Here is a 15,934-nt window from a genome sequence, read left to right on the forward strand (position 1 = left end):
AGATTCTAGGACTACGTGCGTCGGACTGCTTTCGCGCTTAGCACACCTAGGTCACTAGGGCTTCAGAGCGCGCTGATGGGCCAAGCTCTGGGCGCGCGCAATCTTCATACTTTTGAAATCATACTGAAAAGTTTAGAGAAATCTGCCCGTTCACGGTCTCGTAAAAGGCGCGCTCACGTCGTGCAAAGCGTTGAGCTTCGGTTCAGCGTGCATCGCATGGCGCCAAGCCGAGCTCATGCCCCTTCTCAGCGCATGGCAGACTGGCTCAGATGGCTACTCCTCGCTCCAAACGGTGACACGCGAGCTCACACTGCCCTCACGACCTTGCTTCTTCTGGGCGAGCTCATCCTCTCCATTTTCATCGTTCGCTATGTCAAATGTCAGCATGTGGTGCCCCCTCGCTGCCCGTTCGGCACCCTGATGTGTGCTCCATGTCCAGATACCGAGATCGATTGGTCGACGTACATGCAACAAGTGGCGTTGTACCAGAGCGGAGAGAAAGACTACGCCCTGCTCAAGGGCGACACCGGTCCACTCGTGTTTGTTCACGCGCGAGTTGATCCACTGCACATCTGAGCGCAGACAGTCGTCAGATATCCAGCAGGCTTCCTACACGTGTATGGCATCTTGCGTCACTTGACAGACGGGGGAAGCAACATCCTGCACGCGCAATACATCTTTATCGCGTTCTACATGCTCAGTCAGCTCATTGTCATGCAAATCTATACTCGCTCGAAAGCTGTCAGTCGACTGCATCTCGATGTGCATCCATTTGAAGCCTGAGCAGGGTCCGCCGTGGATTCTGATCCTCCTCACGCTTTCGAAACGGCTGCATTCCATCTTTGTCTTGCGGCTGTTCAATGATGGTCTGGCAATGGTCCTTCTGTACGCAAGCATATTGGCAATGATATATGACAGATGGCATCTCTCTGCAATCGCTTTCACGTACGCTCGTCGCTCTCCTTGCTCGAGCGAGCTGATCAGCTGGGCAGCTGGGGCCTATCGATCAAGATGAACATCTTGCTCTTCATGCCGGCTTGGGGCCTCCTGGCATGGCTTTCACGGGGCCCTCTGCCGGCGATCGGCTATGTGGTGGTCATGCTGCTCCATCAGGTGCGTGGTCCACATTGCATGACGATCGAGCGTTCACGCCAGCACAGGCTGCCATCGGGCTGCCTTTCTTACTCGCTGCGCCTAGACCCTACTTGGCGAGAGCGTTCGACATCTCGCGCGTCTTCCTCTACGAGTGGACCGTCAACTGGCGCTTTACCTCGGAGGAGCAATTCCTCTCGCGTTCCTTCTCGACCCTGCTCTTGGTTGTACACGCTGCGATGCTGCTGGCCTTTGCATTCAAATGGACGAGACCCTACGGCGGACTACAGCGCGTCATCTCACAAGGTCTCCAAAAGCCGACGAACGCCGCTAGTGTGCCTGCACCCCCGCCAAATGCTAGATGTCAGCCAGCGCTTGGCTTGCTCGTACTTCCTGACAGTCCTTGCAGACAAAGTCAAGGTGATGATGACCTGCAACCTCATCGGCATAACATGTGCTCGAAGCCTGCATTACCAATTCTACAGCTGGTATGCTCAGCATCTGCCACTCTTGCTTTGGCACATCGATGCGCCGGCACCAGCTCGGTAGGTCAGAGCTTCCGTGTCACACCTGTCTGACGCTTGGACAGCATACTGGTACTGCTCGCCATAGAGTACGCGTGGAACGTCTTTCCGTCAACAGCTGTATCGTCGGCGATACTGCTCGCCAGCCATCTCGCGCTGCTCGCCGGCTTGTACTTTCGCGATCTAGATGATCGGCCGCCGCCCAGACGAGCGAGTCTGAAGACGAGCTAGCATTGCATGCTTGGACGCCAGAAACCGTGTCGCTCATCTCGAGAACATGACATCGCTTCTGAGGACCCACTTGACCCCTTTGAGAACAGGCCTCCCTTCGTGAAGCAGACATTCGGCGCCATGTCGATGCAGTAGCGCAGCACCCCGATCGAGCGACACGACGATATCCCTGCCAGCTCGTTGTAAGCCGCCAAAGCTCTCGCCGTCGTAGAAAGCGGTCTCCCCGCCCTGGACGCCATCTTGCTCGCCGGTCAGATAGATCAACAGTGTCCATTCCGACCGACGACCGGCACTGTCCCTCACGCTTTCGTCATAGTGAGGATTGAAGCACTGTCCTGGCTCGTAGCGATACACCCGTATGTTCGGGTTGAGACCACTCGCTCTGGCCGCCTTATCGCTCAGGCTTGGATAATCCTCGAGTGCCCTGGCTAAGCCAGTCTCGCGCCATAGTCGTCCGGCAAATGCGGGATCATTGATACCGTAGCGATCGTTCGTGCGATGAGCTTCGCCACGTCTGGCTGCTGGACTGTGCTCGAGCTTGAGGGTCGAGACGAATTGGACAAAGGATGAGCACAACGCTTTGGAGAAAAAGCCAGGCAGGACGATGATCTGATCCTCGAGCAACGTGTCGAGCTGCAGCTCTCGCTCAAAAGGAAGCTTCACATCTGGCCAGAGCGGCAAGACCTGCTTGATCTCAGGCGCTGCCTTTGCCCTCTTCACCATCCGCGCACGCAAGCAGCGGGACGCGACAAAATGCAAAGGAGCTACATGTCTTTGCCGTAGTCCATCTTGCCTTCGTGCGTCTTTGCTTCTTGTAGCTTGCGCACTGCTTTCATGAGGTCGTCTTGTTGGATATAGTCACGATCGTCTCTGATGGCAAACATGCCCGCTTCTGTCACGACATTGCGCAGATCTGTCTACTTGATTAGCGGCTACAGGGGCTATGCAGCAATGTGAACTGACCTGCACCATTGAAGCCTTCCGAAAGCTTCACTACAGGATCGTAGTCAATCTCGCCAGACTTTTGCACGTTTTGCGCATGAATCTTGATGATCTCTGTGCGTGCAATCTCGTTCGGTAGCGGGATCTCAATCTTTCTGTCCAGTCTGCCCGGTCTGAGAAGCGCAGGATCGAGCGTGTCCGGTCGATTGGTCGCCATGATGACTTTGGTGCGGCCGAGTGAGTCAAAGCCGTCCATTTGATTGAGCAACTGCGAGACCGTTGAAACGTTAGCCTAGCATGCCGTACTACCGGCAGGTCAATTCACCTCCATGAGCGTGCGTTGGATCTCACGATCTGCAGATGTGCCTTCACTGAACCGACGTCCACCAATCGCATCGATCTCGTCCATGAAGATGATACACCTGCCCGTCATGTCAGCAGACATGATTGCCTGTGCGCAGCTTCGCGTACGGCTCGTGCTCCTTGGCATAAGCAAACATTTCTCTAGCGAATGATCTTATCTGAGTATAGTGTGCGACACTTCAGTAAGGAGAGCTCACCGGACAAGACGCGATGATTCGCCAATGTACTTGTCGACGATGGCGGAGGAGACGACTGTCATGGCTCATCAGCCCAGCGTTCGAGCAGCAGAGATCCGAGGCTGAGCACCTTTCAGGAAATTGACACCCATTGTACTGGCGACGGCCTTGGCAAGCAGAGTCTTGCCTGTGCCTGGCGGTCCATAGAGCAAGACGCCTTTTGGGGGCGTGATGCCGACGCGAAGGAAAAGCTCCGGATTTTGCAGCGGTAGCTCGATGACCTGCGAGCGCCATCAGCGGAGCGTGAAGAGCCAGCATTGGTCAACTTGCCTCTCTGAGCTCGCGCACTTGCTCGTTCAGACCGCCAATGCCTGCAAAGGTGACATTGCCAGGATCTTCGATCGACATGTTATACACGAGCGGATCGACTTCTCTCGGCAGCGCTCTGTCGGAGCAGTCAGCGAGGCCTCTGGGTCGCGCAGGCCGGGCTTGCCTCATGACGGTCAAGGTGGTCATATCCATCGCCACTCTCGTGCCGTTCTTCAAGCCCGCCTTGTTGACGGATGATCTGCATCCGACGATGTACCGCGGGCCAGAGGATGCCTTGACGATGACTGCAGCGGGACGATCAGGCAAGAGTGAATTGGGCAGGGACGAGTCCACGAACAGCGATCCTCATCGAGCTGGCGCATGACTTCGCCAATGATCTGTCCCACGCTCTGAAGCGCTTTGATATCATTCTCGCTCTTGTCAAAGTCTGACGCTAGATCTTTGATGCTCTGCCGTACTATCGCCCGCCTGCATTCAGCTCGATCCGGTGATCTGTTGGATTGGCTCACTCCTCTTGACATCATCGCTCGTCGTTTCATGTTCTTTGATCTTCTGAGATTCAAGGCACATATCAGACATTGTCGGCCGCCAGAGCAGTCGGGCTCCCTCACTCGTTTGTAAGCGGCCAATGCTTCTTGCTTGCGCGTATCGACAGGTGGACCCTCTGGTGCGGATGCAGACGACGTCGAAGCTACCGGCGGCTGGTCAGTGTCATCCGTAGACATCTTGTCGGTTGCCGCATGCTCAGCAAGCAGAGGCTCGCTCTCTTTGTCAGACATGGACCACCTTCAACGCTCAGACTGGCGAGACGTACGCAGGTGACGCGCTGCCGACAATCTCCCACGGGTGTGACCGATGACGCGGTGGTTTGTGACCTTTACTTCACGGCTACCTTTGAAGCCGGCGAGCCATCTGCGTGACATCAGCCTGTACATCCACCTCCTTGACAACAAGACGCAAACATGTCGCTCGCCGTAGAAGGTTTCAACAGCTCCAAGCTCTTTGACGAGATCGCCGATGGCATCTCAAAGATGTCAGTCCAGCCCTTGCCCTTTGTCTGGGGTAAAGCTAGCCCGAGCCATCGTCTGACCTGTGCGTTTTGCCCGACAGGTCCGACGATGAGAAGAAGGCCAACATGAAGAAGGTACCGCTAGACGGCTGGACGCTACCACACGTGCACGAATACTGACCCATGCTGCTCTTCAGGTCAACGGCATCTTCCAGATGAACGTCAAGAACAGCGGCGGCAAGGTCAGTCCCTCGCTCTTCACCAGACATGGCCGAGCCGCTGACATTCTGCGAGTAGGAGGAGAGCTGGACCATCGACCTCAAGAAGGAGGGCAAGGTCTACAAGGGAGCGGCAAAGCCAAAGGCCGATGTCACCATCAACCTCGCCGATCAGACTTTCCAGGACCTTGCGGACGGCAAGCTCAATGGACAAAAGGTGAGCGTGTTTCCTTTCTGAATTCGTCCTCCTGCCGGCCGCTCTGCTGCGCGGACCATCCTGCCCGACTCCGAGTCAGAATGTCCCCGTTTGAGCATGTGCTGACGATCATTGTCTGTTCGACAGGCATTCATGTCGGGCAAGCTCAAAGTCAAGGGCAACGTAAGTTCTTGTTGCGATGACGTTTGTATGTGTGCTGATCTCAATCCTGCAGATCATGGCATGTTCCTCGCCATCGCGCGCTGGATCTTTACTGACGTGTCAGACGGTGACAGCTCGCTACCAAGCTCGACAGCGTGCTCAAGTCTGCACAAGGCTCAAAGGCATAAGACGCGATCGAGTAATAGAACATCGTTTCATCTGTTTCTCGAGCTATCACAGGCACCCATTGCATCTTTCGCACCTTGTCAGCCGGCTTCTCAGCCACGCGTCCCTCTGAAATTCTCTCAACTTCTTGCCCTGAACAGGCGCGATCTGCTACTCGTTCGACAGTGTGTCACCGAAGCTCTTGCGTCACTCAACTGGTTGCCTTCTCTTCCTTCTTTCGCATCACCTTGTTTGCCCATTCAAATCCATCAAAATGGTTCAGATCACCGGCATGTTTGCGCTGGCCGCACTCACGATCGTTTCTGCTGAGCTCACAAAGACACCAACGACCCATCGCAACGTGGCCCGCGACAATCCTTTCGATTGGCTCACCGGCGGCGGAATCAAGAAGGAGATCGATCACTTCTTCGGCAGCGGTGACGGCGACAAGGGTGGTCAGACAAGCGCCTGTGCACCTCGCATGGTTGTCATCGTTCGCGGTACGACAGAAGCCTACGGGACGTGCAAAGCTTGCGATCCAGCTGTTGCCATCGCTCAGCAAAAGTACCCCGACATCAAGCGCGTCGACGTCGAGTATGCTGCCGGACTCATGCAGGACAGCAGCGAGGGCACGGCCAACATCATCAGCATCGTCAAAGGATGTCCAAACAGCAACATCGTTCTTGTGTGTCTCTCACTTCCGTTTTCTATCGCTCGTGCTCATGCAAAGCGTAGGTGGGCTATAGCCAAGGCGCTGCAGCCACCACTCGAGCTATGTCATCCCTCACGCCTTCTGCCAAACTTGGAGCACTCCTCTTTGGTTCGCCCTGCGAAGGTCGGGGGGATAAGGGGGCCGAGGATGGCAACGGCGGTCGCACGCTCGCAACGGGTCCCGAGGATATGACAGGCTGCTCTGTCCCAAGCTCATGGAACAACGTCGACACGCTGCTCGAGTTGTGCGAGGGCGGCGATCCCGTCTGCGGCTCAGGTATGAATGTCATGGCCCACATCGAATATCAGAAGGGCGAGTCACTCGAGATCGCTGCACGCGATGACACTGACATCGTTGACAGGCTCGACGCCTCAGATTGCCGCCAATTTCATCGAAAAGCGTCTCGCGACCGCGTAGCTTGCGCCCATGACGATCGCTACCGTCTCGGCGTTCTAATCGTCAGATGTCCGCATGTCCTGCATGCAAGTCCCTTTGTTTCCTTCATCTGTCGCGCAATCATGAAACGTCAGCGTCGCCCAGCGCCCACCCAAACATCTCGTCCCTGAATGCTATGCCCAACTACGATTGAAGATAACAGGCTCGATGCTGCTGCTGCGAAGCTTGACCTGCATCCTGGGCTTTCTCGCATGTTACGTATACAGCCAGCAAGATGGCAATTCGCCAGTACCAATCGGTCAAGATTACCCTCCGAGCAAGTCCTGGATATGGCAATGTGCCTTCAATTGGATCCAACCGAAGCACCAATGGAGTCTGACGTGGGACATGGAAGTCATCGATGGCACGTATCTCTGCCCGTCTCGTGTCGACCCGCCCAGCATTTATTGCCAGGCCAATGTGCTCAGATTAGCTGATGAGAAAGGTCAAGACTCGATGCAATGGCTCCGTACGTGCATTGAATCGCTTCGCAATCTACGCATACTAACTATCCCGTTGAAGTCGGCGATGGAAGGCAGTACGAGTTCGCATTCCGGATGTGGTGGAATGTCGAGCAGTGGCCCTACAACATCACGCTATTCCGACTTGACGACATCATTGCTCCTCACATTCGACACTCGTCCGTCAAATCCCTACAGTACTAGTGCGTGGCGTCCGTCGGGCCGAGCGGTCATTCGCTGAGACTCGCGACAGTACTATCGAATGCGATGGAAGACCGGTCCCCAAGAAGCCCTACTTCGATGAATGAGATCCACTGTGTACATATCAATGAGATGTCCTGCGAGTTCGACACCGTCCTCAACCGAGCATCGAGACGTGTCAACAGAGCGCGATATTTCCTCAGCGTCCGGTCTGCGAAGAATACAATGTATCGACATTGCTGCATTGTGCAATGCAGCTAGCCATATAACGCATTTCTACATGCCGTTGACGATTCCTTCGATCGCATAAAGCCACCGTGCAAAAGCTTTGTACAACCGCCACGTGATCGCGTGATCCTAGATACCCAGCAGCACAACCTACAGGGCATCGACCCTAGCAGGTGATTCGCGTCCCCTGGACATCGTTGCCAATCATCGCGCCTGCGAAACATGCCGCAAGAGGGTTGCGCGCATCCTGACCGTCGTAAAGCTCCTTGTCGCCATTCCCTATGCTCAGGCACTGGCTCCCTCCTGTCTGAGCAGCAAGCACTGATGCTGCTTCCGCGTGTTTGCTGTTACTTGTTAATCCTCGGCTGTATAGCAAGTGTAGGCAGTCAAGTCAGCAAACGGACGACGACGCCGCCAACGCGCCAAGGTGACTATAGTGGCATCAGACCTTGGCTCTGGCAATGCACGTTCAGTTGGAAGCATCCTAAGCTTCAGTGGACATTGACTTTTGATATGGAAGAACTGGATGGCAACTACCTCTGTCCAATGCGCGTCGTGCCGCCCAGCAAAGTTTGTCAGGCATACGTCCTCAAGGAAGCAGACTTACCGGGCCAAAGGACTATGCAATGGCTGCGTAGGAAAATTTCGGATGTAAAGTAACCCTCTGACGGCCTGACACAGTCACCGATCGCTGGAATTGGTCGATTGGCTTCCGTATGTGGTGGACCGCCGATCAATGGCCGTACAACTTCACACTTTTCCGGCTCGATGACCTCAGCTTGCCCCGCCAAGCGCCTTCACTTATCACCAACCTCCACTACTAGTGCGTACGAGTCGGATTTGCCCCGACATGTAAGCTGAATGGCGCATCAGCGATATCGAATGCGACGGACGGCAGATCGAAAAGAAGCCCTTCTTCGATGCTTGACAGCTGCGCGGCTACCACGAACACAAGCCGGTGAAACCTTTGCGAAATGGACGTGAAATCGATAGTCCTATGAAGACACCAACGCTGACGCCGACAGAGACCTGACAATGACGTCCCTTTTAAGCCCATCGCATGTACAGTATGCACACGGGCTGACCTGCAATATCTCTGCTGCAAAGAGGAAATCCGTGCTGAAATGTGATGTTGGAGCTGAAGACGAAGCGGACTGCGCTTGTTCAGTCGATGCGAATGTAAGCAATCCGCCCGAGCCTAAGCCCGACGGAATCAGATAGGAGATTGCAATAACCGTCTGAGCGTATGTCGCCGATCGATGGAAGACATTGCCGGCGATGTTAGCGAGAGCGATGACGACTGCCGCAGCGGCTGCGCTGCATACGTCTTTGCGCAGTGGGAACGCAAGCGTGAAAAGTCGGTTGACCGTCCAACCAAGGCCAGCAAGACCTATCCTGTGGCAATGCTGTCAGAGCAGCGACAATCAAAAGGAGGCAGCGGACACTACGGGAAAGTCGCGTCCTTGGACAGGTGCCTTTCGGATGATGGCACCCACGATTGAATAGGCTGGGACGAGTAGCCATGACCAGACTCGCTGCGCTTACTTGTGAGTTCGACGAATCTACAAAATCGCTTTGCTGACCGCGCTGACGCGGGAGTTCCACCAGTCGACACCATGCGAGCTGCGGCAGGTTGCTTCTGTTGCCTGATGGACAGATTGGCCGCTAATGATGTGCCAGAACGAGGCCCCCGCACGCATGCCAAAGCCTGCACATAACATGAGCAACGGCATTGCGTAGTTGTACGCAGTGCACACCGATGTAGAGCGCGTCGAGTACGGTAGAAACCGTCCGCGAGGCACCAACTGTGTAATTGCCAGTATGAATCTCCATCGTTGCTTTGCAGATTGAGCTGCCCGAAACGTCAGAAAGATCAGGAGAGCTACAGGTTGGCATACTCGCCCGGCAGAAAGCCGATAATACTCGCAGAGACGACGGCGCTGTAGCAGAAAAAGCCGGTCGATGCAACGCCCGCCGCGACAAAGGATGCGATGAATGATGCGAGGATGTCAGAGACAGAGCTCAGACTTTTGACGTGCACTTTACGAAGCAGAGCAAACGATCCGCCAAGAGTGCCTGCGATGATCGCGTCGATAACGCTGCCCGAGAAAGCATTCATGCAGATGATCAGTGATTGCAGCACGCCCAGCAGCACTGGCAGATATGCGAATTCATAGGGCGCGGGTCGTACGAGCAGAATCTTGAGCTGCTCTGTCGCATCTTCATAGTGCAATCGGCCCAAGCATAGCTCACTGTCAATTGACTGAGCAAAGACTTGTGCAGTCGTGATTTGGCTTTTACCGATGTATGCCTGACAGGGTGAAGAGCTTGCCGATCATCGGTCTGCATGCGAGTAAGAGCTTGAAGACGGTCAGGGATAGACAGCTTACGTGCTTGACTGATTAAGCGTCTTGACGAGATTGTGCTGGTCTGTGCCATCGCTCGGAAAGATGATAGTAAGTTCGTCAATTGTGGCCAGAATGGTGCTGGGCGATCTCATGAGCACAAGCAGCAGCGTATGCGATTACGCGTACCAGGGAAGCTTCATGACCAAAGCAGCTCGCAAGAGCTGGCCGCGTAGACGGTATGTCGGCGCGCCTACGGCTTGTGCCGCGCGAGCCAGCAGCAGGAGACATTCTTGACGACAGCGGAGCTCGATACTCGTGACGACACGAACAGTCTCATCTTCTGTAGCGTCGAGCTCTCTGAGTATGTTCTCCAGCTTCTCGTATCGCAGCTCGCGATGTCCAGCCTCTTCGCGCGAGAAAGGTCCCTTGTGGATGGTGTCGAGCGGATCGAACGAATGCAAAGCTAGTCCGTCGGCATCTTGATGCTTTTCTTCCTGCTCCTCTTCTTGCTCCTCTTGCGACTTTGCCTGTTCCTCTGCCTCTATGGTCTGATATGCGCCGCGCGTGAGCCAGGCCAATAGCTTCTGCGCGAGAGTGGTCTTCTGGGCTGGCTTAGGCACTTCCGGCGGAGGAGGAGGAGATCGATCCTTTTCGCCTGGATGCCCCTCCATCCACTCGGTCATGCGCTTGGCGAAGACACAGAAGAGCAGGTTGTTGATGAATGTCTCGCGTGTATGCAGGATCGTAGCCATGCCGGACTGATGAGCGTTAGACGACGTAGCAGGCCTTTTGCACGGCAACTTACTTCTACGTCGCCAGTGATCTGAGCCAGTGAAGTCAGGCCAGGACCAGCACATCGATAGGAACTCACGATATCATGCAACGCCACGTCTTTGCCAGTAAGCGTATTCACCTCGCTTTCGGGCACGCCATCGCTTCCTTCTGGGTCGTCTCTGACCTCGTCAGTCGTGCTGCGAGCAGATCTGAGGATGGCCGCATGTTGCCAGCCACTCCAGTAGCTCGCCCGATCTTCGAGCGAGGGTCTGCTCTGACATGAGATGGCACGCTGCGGACTCGCATTCAAGTCACCTTTCGGGGAATAAGCCATTGCTGCGACTCAGGTCTGGCGATGGAGCCGTGGAGGGAGCAAACTCTAGCACGAGCTCGGAGACATCATCAGTAGTTGGCGTCTGGGGAGTGAGTCGGGCCTGCTCGACAAAGTAGCTCGGAGTGTCATTGAGATAGGTTGGAGAGAAGTCAAGAGGTCGCTCCTGTTGCTGATACCTGGTCGGAGTGATAGTGCGCGAACGAGGCGATCTTTGCTCGTCTGTCATATTTTGTGGATGTGTGGGTGTGTGTCCAACTGCTGGGATGAAGTGAACAGAAAGACGTAACGAGCGGAGGAATGTCGAGCGAATGGCAAGGTCCCGACGCGTCTCGGCGGCAATGCACGCTGTGCCGCGTCGGGCTATGTGTCAAAGACATTCATTGCTCTGTCACATGATTTGCTTTAAGTTGCGGACTCTTACTGCTCGTTGGTGAAGACTGCAGCGGCACCCATTCTATCAAAGCGACATCAGCCCACAGCTTGAACACAGAGTCAATGGAAATCGTACCCGGTACCAATGCACATGGAAGTGACAAAGATGCTTGCGCCTGATCGCTTGGCCTCTGCGTAACCGGTTGCGATTTGTCGTGCACCCGTCGCGCCACTAACACACGCGTTAGCATAGGCATGCTCAGCAAAGGCAAAGGCTTACAGAGGATGGCCGAAAGCGATGGCACCGCCGACTGGATTGACCTTCTCATAAGGGATGCCGAGCTTTTCGATGCTGTAGACTGCTTGAGACGCGAACGCTTCGTTGATCTCGTAGAAGTCGACATCGTCCTTTGAGAGGCCGACAATCTCGAGCACTCTGGGAATGGCAAAGGCAGGTCCGATACCCATGACATCTGGCTTGACGCCGACGACGGCACAGCTGACGAACTTGCCGAGGATGGGCAGGCCGAGCTTCTTGGCTACCGACCGACGTGCGAGGAGCACAGCAGCGGCACCGTCTGAGACTTGTGAGGCGTTGCCAGCGTGAGTCGTGCCCGTCTTGCTGAAGGCAGGCTTGAGCTTCGAGAGACCCTCGGCGGTGATGCCTTCGCGGAGACCATCGTCCTGAACGACGTCAATCTCCTTTTCCTCTTCCGACTTGGGGTCTGTCCACTTGACGTGCATGGGGATGATCTCAGACTTGAATTTGCCAGCCTTTTGAGCTGCGACAGCTTTCGCAAACGACTTGGCGGCAAATTCGTCCTGGGTCTGACGCGTGATGCCGAACTGAGTTGCGACGTTCTCCGAGGTGATACCCATAGGCAACAAGCAATCCGCAGCATCCTCGTTCTCCATGACGTCGTCAGACATCTTTGCAGGCATGGCGTCAGCGCCATAATTGAGTGTCATTGACTCGACGCCTGCGCCGATGCCAATCTCGATTTGACCGAGAGCAATCTCGTTTGCGATCTGCTGGGTGGCTGCGAGACCCGAGGAGCATTGACGGTTGATAGCATTGACGGCAGTGGAGGTAGGGAAGCCAGCGTGGAGGACGCCCATTCTGCTGGTCGTTGCGCCACTTCCTGCGCGCCGTTGTACCGCGTCAGCTCGAGCTGAGTCAGCTGAGAGATGACGACTCGCCCTTTTGAAGAACGGTACCAACAGCGATGTCCTCGACGAGCGTCTTGTCGACACCGGTGCGCTCGACGAGACCTCTCAAGACGGCAGACAGCATTTCCTCGGGACAGGTATCCTTGAGACCGCCCTTCTTAGACTTTGTGATAGGCGTACGGACAGCGCCGCAGATGACGACGTCGGAGTCCCATTTGGTGAGGATTGACGCCTTGCTTGCTGTGCTCGAGATCTGTGAGCCAATCTGTGTGAAGCTCAATCGTGTCAGACTGTGCCTCGATCGAGGCCAAGCGAGCTCGCCTGTTGTACTCGTTCAAGTGCCATGGGGTGTGTGTGTCTGCAGATGACTCTCTCTGAGCTAAAGTGGGCTGAAGTGGCAAGCTGGAGAGCTTACGTTTGTTCGGATGTGATGTCAAGTCAGCTTTCGGCTTTCTCTGGAGACTTGCCCGGCAATTCGCCGCGCGTGCCATTTTTTCAACGTGTCACACCATGCTGACGTGTCCTCCCTGACAGGATTGTCTAGAGAGGTCGAACTTGGGCGACATGCCAGACCTGTCTGCGCCACAGCAGTCGCCTGACGATCCGACGCAGCCTACAGCGATCACGAAGGAAGAGCGCATCAACGACTGCGTGGCCTGCCGAGTCATGGGATCGCTCGTTCTCGGCGGCGCGGGCGTCTATGCGCTTGCAGAGAGCAGACGATTCGCTCAGATAGGCAGAGGAGGCTCAATAGCAGCACGGCTGGTTGGATATGGTACTTCCTTTCAGCTCTCCACAGTGCAGTCATTGAGGAGACGTCTAGGTCTGATCGCAGGGGCAGCATATCGCGCAACGGTCAGATCTAGCTTCGGCGCAGCGTAGCTGGCTCGCAAGAATGCGTGCAGTCAGATGAAGGTACAAGCAGAGTGAGTGACAGTGTCCATCGTGCGTCGAGCGCTCGTCTAAAGTCAGAGTGTCCATAGCCGTCTAAGATATCAGTGCGACAAGTCCAATCGATGCGATCGCCAATGCTAGACTGCCGCTCTGACTGTAAGCGGCGCCTTCTAGTGCGGAAGCAGGCGTGGCTCGAGTCAGACTGGTTGTAGAAGTTGCTAGCGGCGGCGGCGTGCTGGTGACGGTCGTGGTCGTGACAGCGATCATCGGCAGGCTTGTGCTCGATGGCAGACTCGACGTGCTGCTTACAGAGCTCAAGCTTGTAGTAGACATTATAGTCGTCGTGTTCCTTGCAGTCACTGTTGCAGACGTGCTGGCAGATGTGCTGGGAGGCAAGACGGTCGAGATCGGCGTTGCTTGTGCGAGTGCTTGCACAGTCACACATTTCGAAGAGGGCGCAGCTGGCTGAGCCGGAGGAGTGTATGCTTGCCCTTGCGAAAAGGTGGACGAGCCATTGTTATAGATCCCCATGGGTATGTCGCTATCACCTACGCAGCTCTCCAGTACGCCTGCGTCGTAATTGGCGGGCATGTTCCAATCCTGTCGATATCATCAGCGCAAGCTGAGATTGGACCGGTCATGTACGCACGCAGCCCATGACATCGTACACATGCTGACAGTAGCTCGTTCCATAGCCGCCTTCTTTGCACACCCGCACGCAGAATTGGTTCGACGAGACAAACATCGTCCACTCGTGCGCTTGCGTCTCTGACTTGTTAGCAGAGAAGGCATTGGTGAAGACGAGACCTCCGATAGGGTTGCCATTGCCATCAGCTCCCTGTGTCGTGTCATCAGCGAGTGATCATGCATCACAGCGGTTGGCTTACATGTGGATCAAGCTCGCCGCCGCCATCATTCGCTTGGATGTTGATCTGCGTCAGGTCGCCTACGCCTGTAATCTGGATGTAGTCGGGCGTCTGGACAAAGTGTGCGCCTGATATCGCCGAGGCGGGCAGAGTTCGAGCGCCATGATCTTTGAGACAGTAAGCAACGACCTCCCGTTCGTCGTCGCCGATCGTACTGGACGCTGGTGGTCCCCATAGGCAGAAATCCGACAGATCGTTGACGATGAGCGTCTGGCAGTCGGCTCCTGCGTTGTTCGCGCCAGAGCATCTGTTCGTCCCAGCCTCGCCAGATTCTGACTTATCTGGCAAGCTGTCGTAGTACCACGTCGGCTTGGGCTGAGCAAGTACGCTCGTCATGCAGAGCCCGAGGGCTGCGAGCGTCAGCCCTTGCCGGCTCATGACCATCTTCATTGAGCGAGCTCGTCGTTGGAGACGCGAGATGGAGATGAGCTCGGACGGACAGAGTCGAGGTGTTGATGGACAACCGCATGGCGATAGCGTTCGGACCGGAGCTTTGCACCCTTGGCACCGCTTGTCCCAGATCTGCAAAACGATCTTGTCTTCGACGCCGATCACGAGCGTGATAACAATTTCACATGCACCACATCTCTCTCCCGCGTCCCCTAGCCTGGCTTTCCGCATCGCTGGCTCTATCTCAAACGAGCCGCCGCTCACGTCGTTCCAGCCCCCCCTTGCTTGCTTGCCTCGCGAATGCGCCAGCCTATCGGAAGGAGATGCAATGCTCAGGAACAGTCTACATGTTCGATGGATCGCTCAGCAAAACTACATAAGACGGCCTCTTGGATGAATATGCATCGGCCTCAACACTCGCAGCACATCACCATACAGCATGCGCTTCGTATACGCAACACTCGTCTCTTCCCTTGTACTGACAAACGCAGCTCCACTAGGTAAGCTAGTCAGCTAGACTGCCAGAGCGCGGACTAACGTCTGCACGTAGCGGTAGGAGGCAATCTAGCATCTGCCATTGCAAGCATCATCAGTGCAGGCACTCATGTCAACTCGACAGCAAGTCTGGCGAGTCTACTCGGCGCAGGCGCCGCTGCCAATCTGACCACTGGCCTGGCTAATCTGCTAAACGCAAGCGCGACTGCAAACTTGACTGCAGAGCTGTCCAGTCTCGCCAGTGCAGGCGCGAAAGTAGCCGCCAGTCTCAACATCACGAGCACTTCGATCTCTGCTGCAGCGTGTCAGGGCGCTGTCGCTCAAGCCACCTTGCTCGGACAACTCTCTGCAATCGAGAATGTCTGTCTGAATGTGGCAGCGGGCAGCACTGCCAACAGAACGACGCCTAGCTCGCTTTCGATATCTGGCTTCTCGCTCTCCGCTGCTTGCTCATGCTTCCCAGCCAGATCATCCACGTCCACGCCGACGACGACGACGACGCCCATCTGTGTACAAGCAGATCTTGGTCTCAGTGCATCTGGCCTACTAGCAATGACCAAGTCAGGCTTCTCCGTAGGCACGAACGCCAACGGCGTCAGTCTAGCCGTCTGCCAATCGCTCTATCTGGGCGCTGCAGCAGTCTCGCAGATCCCATTGATCGAGCAGTTCTGCGTCAATACTAACGTCACTGTAGTGCCCAGCGCACTCACCCTGCTGCCAAACGTTTCCGTGGGCACAGCGTGCAAGTGCTTCTGCAAGTAGCATTCTGTTGTGTAGAAAGATGCA

General features: G+C 55.6%; 9 protein-coding genes across 9 annotated transcripts; 4 read left to right on the top strand and 5 right to left on the bottom strand.

Annotated features, from left to right (window-relative positions):
• Nucleotides 1–153: 153 nt before the first annotated feature.
• On the top strand, nucleotides 154–1,847 carry L969DRAFT_101635 (glycosyltransferase family 58 protein; the record flags this gene model as incomplete). Its single annotated transcript, XM_014714555.1, has 8 exons — nucleotides 154–379; nucleotides 440–539; nucleotides 594–741; nucleotides 788–945; nucleotides 993–1,113; nucleotides 1,161–1,455; nucleotides 1,502–1,637; nucleotides 1,682–1,847. Exons 1-8 carry the CDS (start codon nucleotides 217–219, stop codon nucleotides 1,845–1,847), a joined length of 1,287 nt encoding a protein of 428 aa, XP_014570041.1. The 5' UTR covers nucleotides 154–216.
• Nucleotides 1,761–2,680, bottom strand: L969DRAFT_307103 (uncharacterized protein). Its single transcript, XM_014714556.1, has one exon. The coding sequence runs from the start codon at nucleotides 2,568–2,570 to the stop codon at nucleotides 1,881–1,883; it is 690 nt and encodes a 229-aa protein (XP_014570042.1). The 5' UTR covers nucleotides 2,571–2,680; the 3' UTR covers nucleotides 1,761–1,880.
• On the bottom strand, nucleotides 2,612–4,437 carry L969DRAFT_92665 (uncharacterized protein; the record flags this gene model as incomplete). The annotated part of the gene is made up of 11 exons (XM_014714557.1): nucleotides 2,612–2,760; nucleotides 2,811–3,057; nucleotides 3,115–3,211; nucleotides 3,261–3,293; nucleotides 3,350–3,404; nucleotides 3,459–3,609; nucleotides 3,659–3,773; nucleotides 3,822–3,942; nucleotides 3,996–4,115; nucleotides 4,168–4,210; nucleotides 4,270–4,437. The coding sequence occupies 11 exons, from the start codon at nucleotides 4,435–4,437 to the stop codon at nucleotides 2,612–2,614; spliced, it is 1,299 nt and encodes a 432-aa protein (XP_014570043.1).
• A 183-nt stretch (nucleotides 4,438–4,620) lies between these two features.
• On the top strand, nucleotides 4,621–7,324 carry L969DRAFT_92666 (carbohydrate esterase family 5 protein; the record flags this gene model as incomplete). Its single annotated transcript, XM_014714558.1, has 12 exons — nucleotides 4,621–4,691; nucleotides 4,769–4,802; nucleotides 4,865–4,909; nucleotides 4,965–5,102; nucleotides 5,229–5,264; nucleotides 5,317–5,508; nucleotides 5,692–6,093; nucleotides 6,144–6,432; nucleotides 6,482–6,533; nucleotides 6,783–7,024; nucleotides 7,078–7,219; nucleotides 7,270–7,324. The coding sequence occupies 12 exons, from the start codon at nucleotides 4,621–4,623 to the stop codon at nucleotides 7,322–7,324; spliced, it is 1,698 nt and encodes a 565-aa protein (XP_014570044.1).
• Nucleotides 7,325–7,611: 287 nt separating this feature from the next.
• L969DRAFT_92667 (uncharacterized protein) lies at nucleotides 7,612–11,127 on the bottom strand (the record flags this gene model as incomplete). The annotated part of the gene is made up of 15 exons (XM_014714559.1): nucleotides 7,612–7,810; nucleotides 7,894–7,984; nucleotides 8,053–8,223; nucleotides 8,396–8,474; nucleotides 8,531–8,840; nucleotides 8,889–8,980; nucleotides 9,029–9,153; nucleotides 9,203–9,297; nucleotides 9,344–9,697; nucleotides 9,747–9,788; nucleotides 9,836–9,931; nucleotides 9,980–10,551; nucleotides 10,599–10,616; nucleotides 10,665–10,836; nucleotides 10,883–11,127. The coding sequence occupies 15 exons, from the start codon at nucleotides 11,125–11,127 to the stop codon at nucleotides 7,612–7,614; spliced, it is 2,661 nt and encodes an 886-aa protein (XP_014570045.1).
• A 153-nt stretch (nucleotides 11,128–11,280) lies between these two features.
• L969DRAFT_85226 (uncharacterized protein) lies at nucleotides 11,281–12,801 on the bottom strand. The gene is made up of 5 exons (XM_014714560.1): nucleotides 12,765–12,801; nucleotides 12,474–12,708; nucleotides 11,554–12,415; nucleotides 11,410–11,505; nucleotides 11,281–11,355 (listed from the first exon to the last, which is right to left on the bottom strand). The coding sequence occupies exons 1-5, from the start codon at nucleotides 12,786–12,788 to the stop codon at nucleotides 11,319–11,321; spliced, it is 1,254 nt and encodes a 417-aa protein (XP_014570046.1). The 5' UTR covers nucleotides 12,789–12,801; the 3' UTR covers nucleotides 11,281–11,318.
• A 206-nt stretch (nucleotides 12,802–13,007) lies between these two features.
• On the top strand, nucleotides 13,008–13,325 carry L969DRAFT_45447 (uncharacterized protein; the record flags this gene model as incomplete). The annotated part of the gene is made up of 2 exons (XM_014714561.1): nucleotides 13,008–13,218; nucleotides 13,267–13,325. 2 exons carry the CDS (start codon nucleotides 13,008–13,010, stop codon nucleotides 13,323–13,325), a joined length of 270 nt encoding a protein of 89 aa, XP_014570047.1.
• A 105-nt stretch (nucleotides 13,326–13,430) lies between these two features.
• L969DRAFT_92670 (uncharacterized protein) lies at nucleotides 13,431–14,647 on the bottom strand (the record flags this gene model as incomplete). Its single annotated transcript, XM_014714562.1, has 3 exons — nucleotides 13,431–13,937; nucleotides 13,987–14,175; nucleotides 14,225–14,647. The coding sequence occupies 3 exons, from the start codon at nucleotides 14,645–14,647 to the stop codon at nucleotides 13,431–13,433; spliced, it is 1,119 nt and encodes a 372-aa protein (XP_014570048.1).
• Nucleotides 14,648–14,988: 341 nt separating this feature from the next.
• L969DRAFT_309830 (uncharacterized protein) lies at nucleotides 14,989–15,928 on the top strand. The gene is made up of 2 exons (XM_014714563.1): nucleotides 14,989–15,153; nucleotides 15,204–15,928. The coding sequence occupies exons 1-2, from the start codon at nucleotides 15,093–15,095 to the stop codon at nucleotides 15,908–15,910; spliced, it is 768 nt and encodes a 255-aa protein (XP_014570049.1). The 5' UTR covers nucleotides 14,989–15,092; the 3' UTR covers nucleotides 15,911–15,928.
• The last annotated feature ends 6 nt before the right edge of the window (nucleotides 15,929–15,934 follow it).

Source organism: Mixia osmundae (assembly GCF_000708205.1).
Source record: "Mixia osmundae IAM 14324 unplaced genomic scaffold scaffold_2, whole genome shotgun sequence".
Classification (NCBI taxonomy): domain Eukaryota; kingdom Fungi; phylum Basidiomycota; class Mixiomycetes; order Mixiales; family Mixiaceae; genus Mixia; species Mixia osmundae.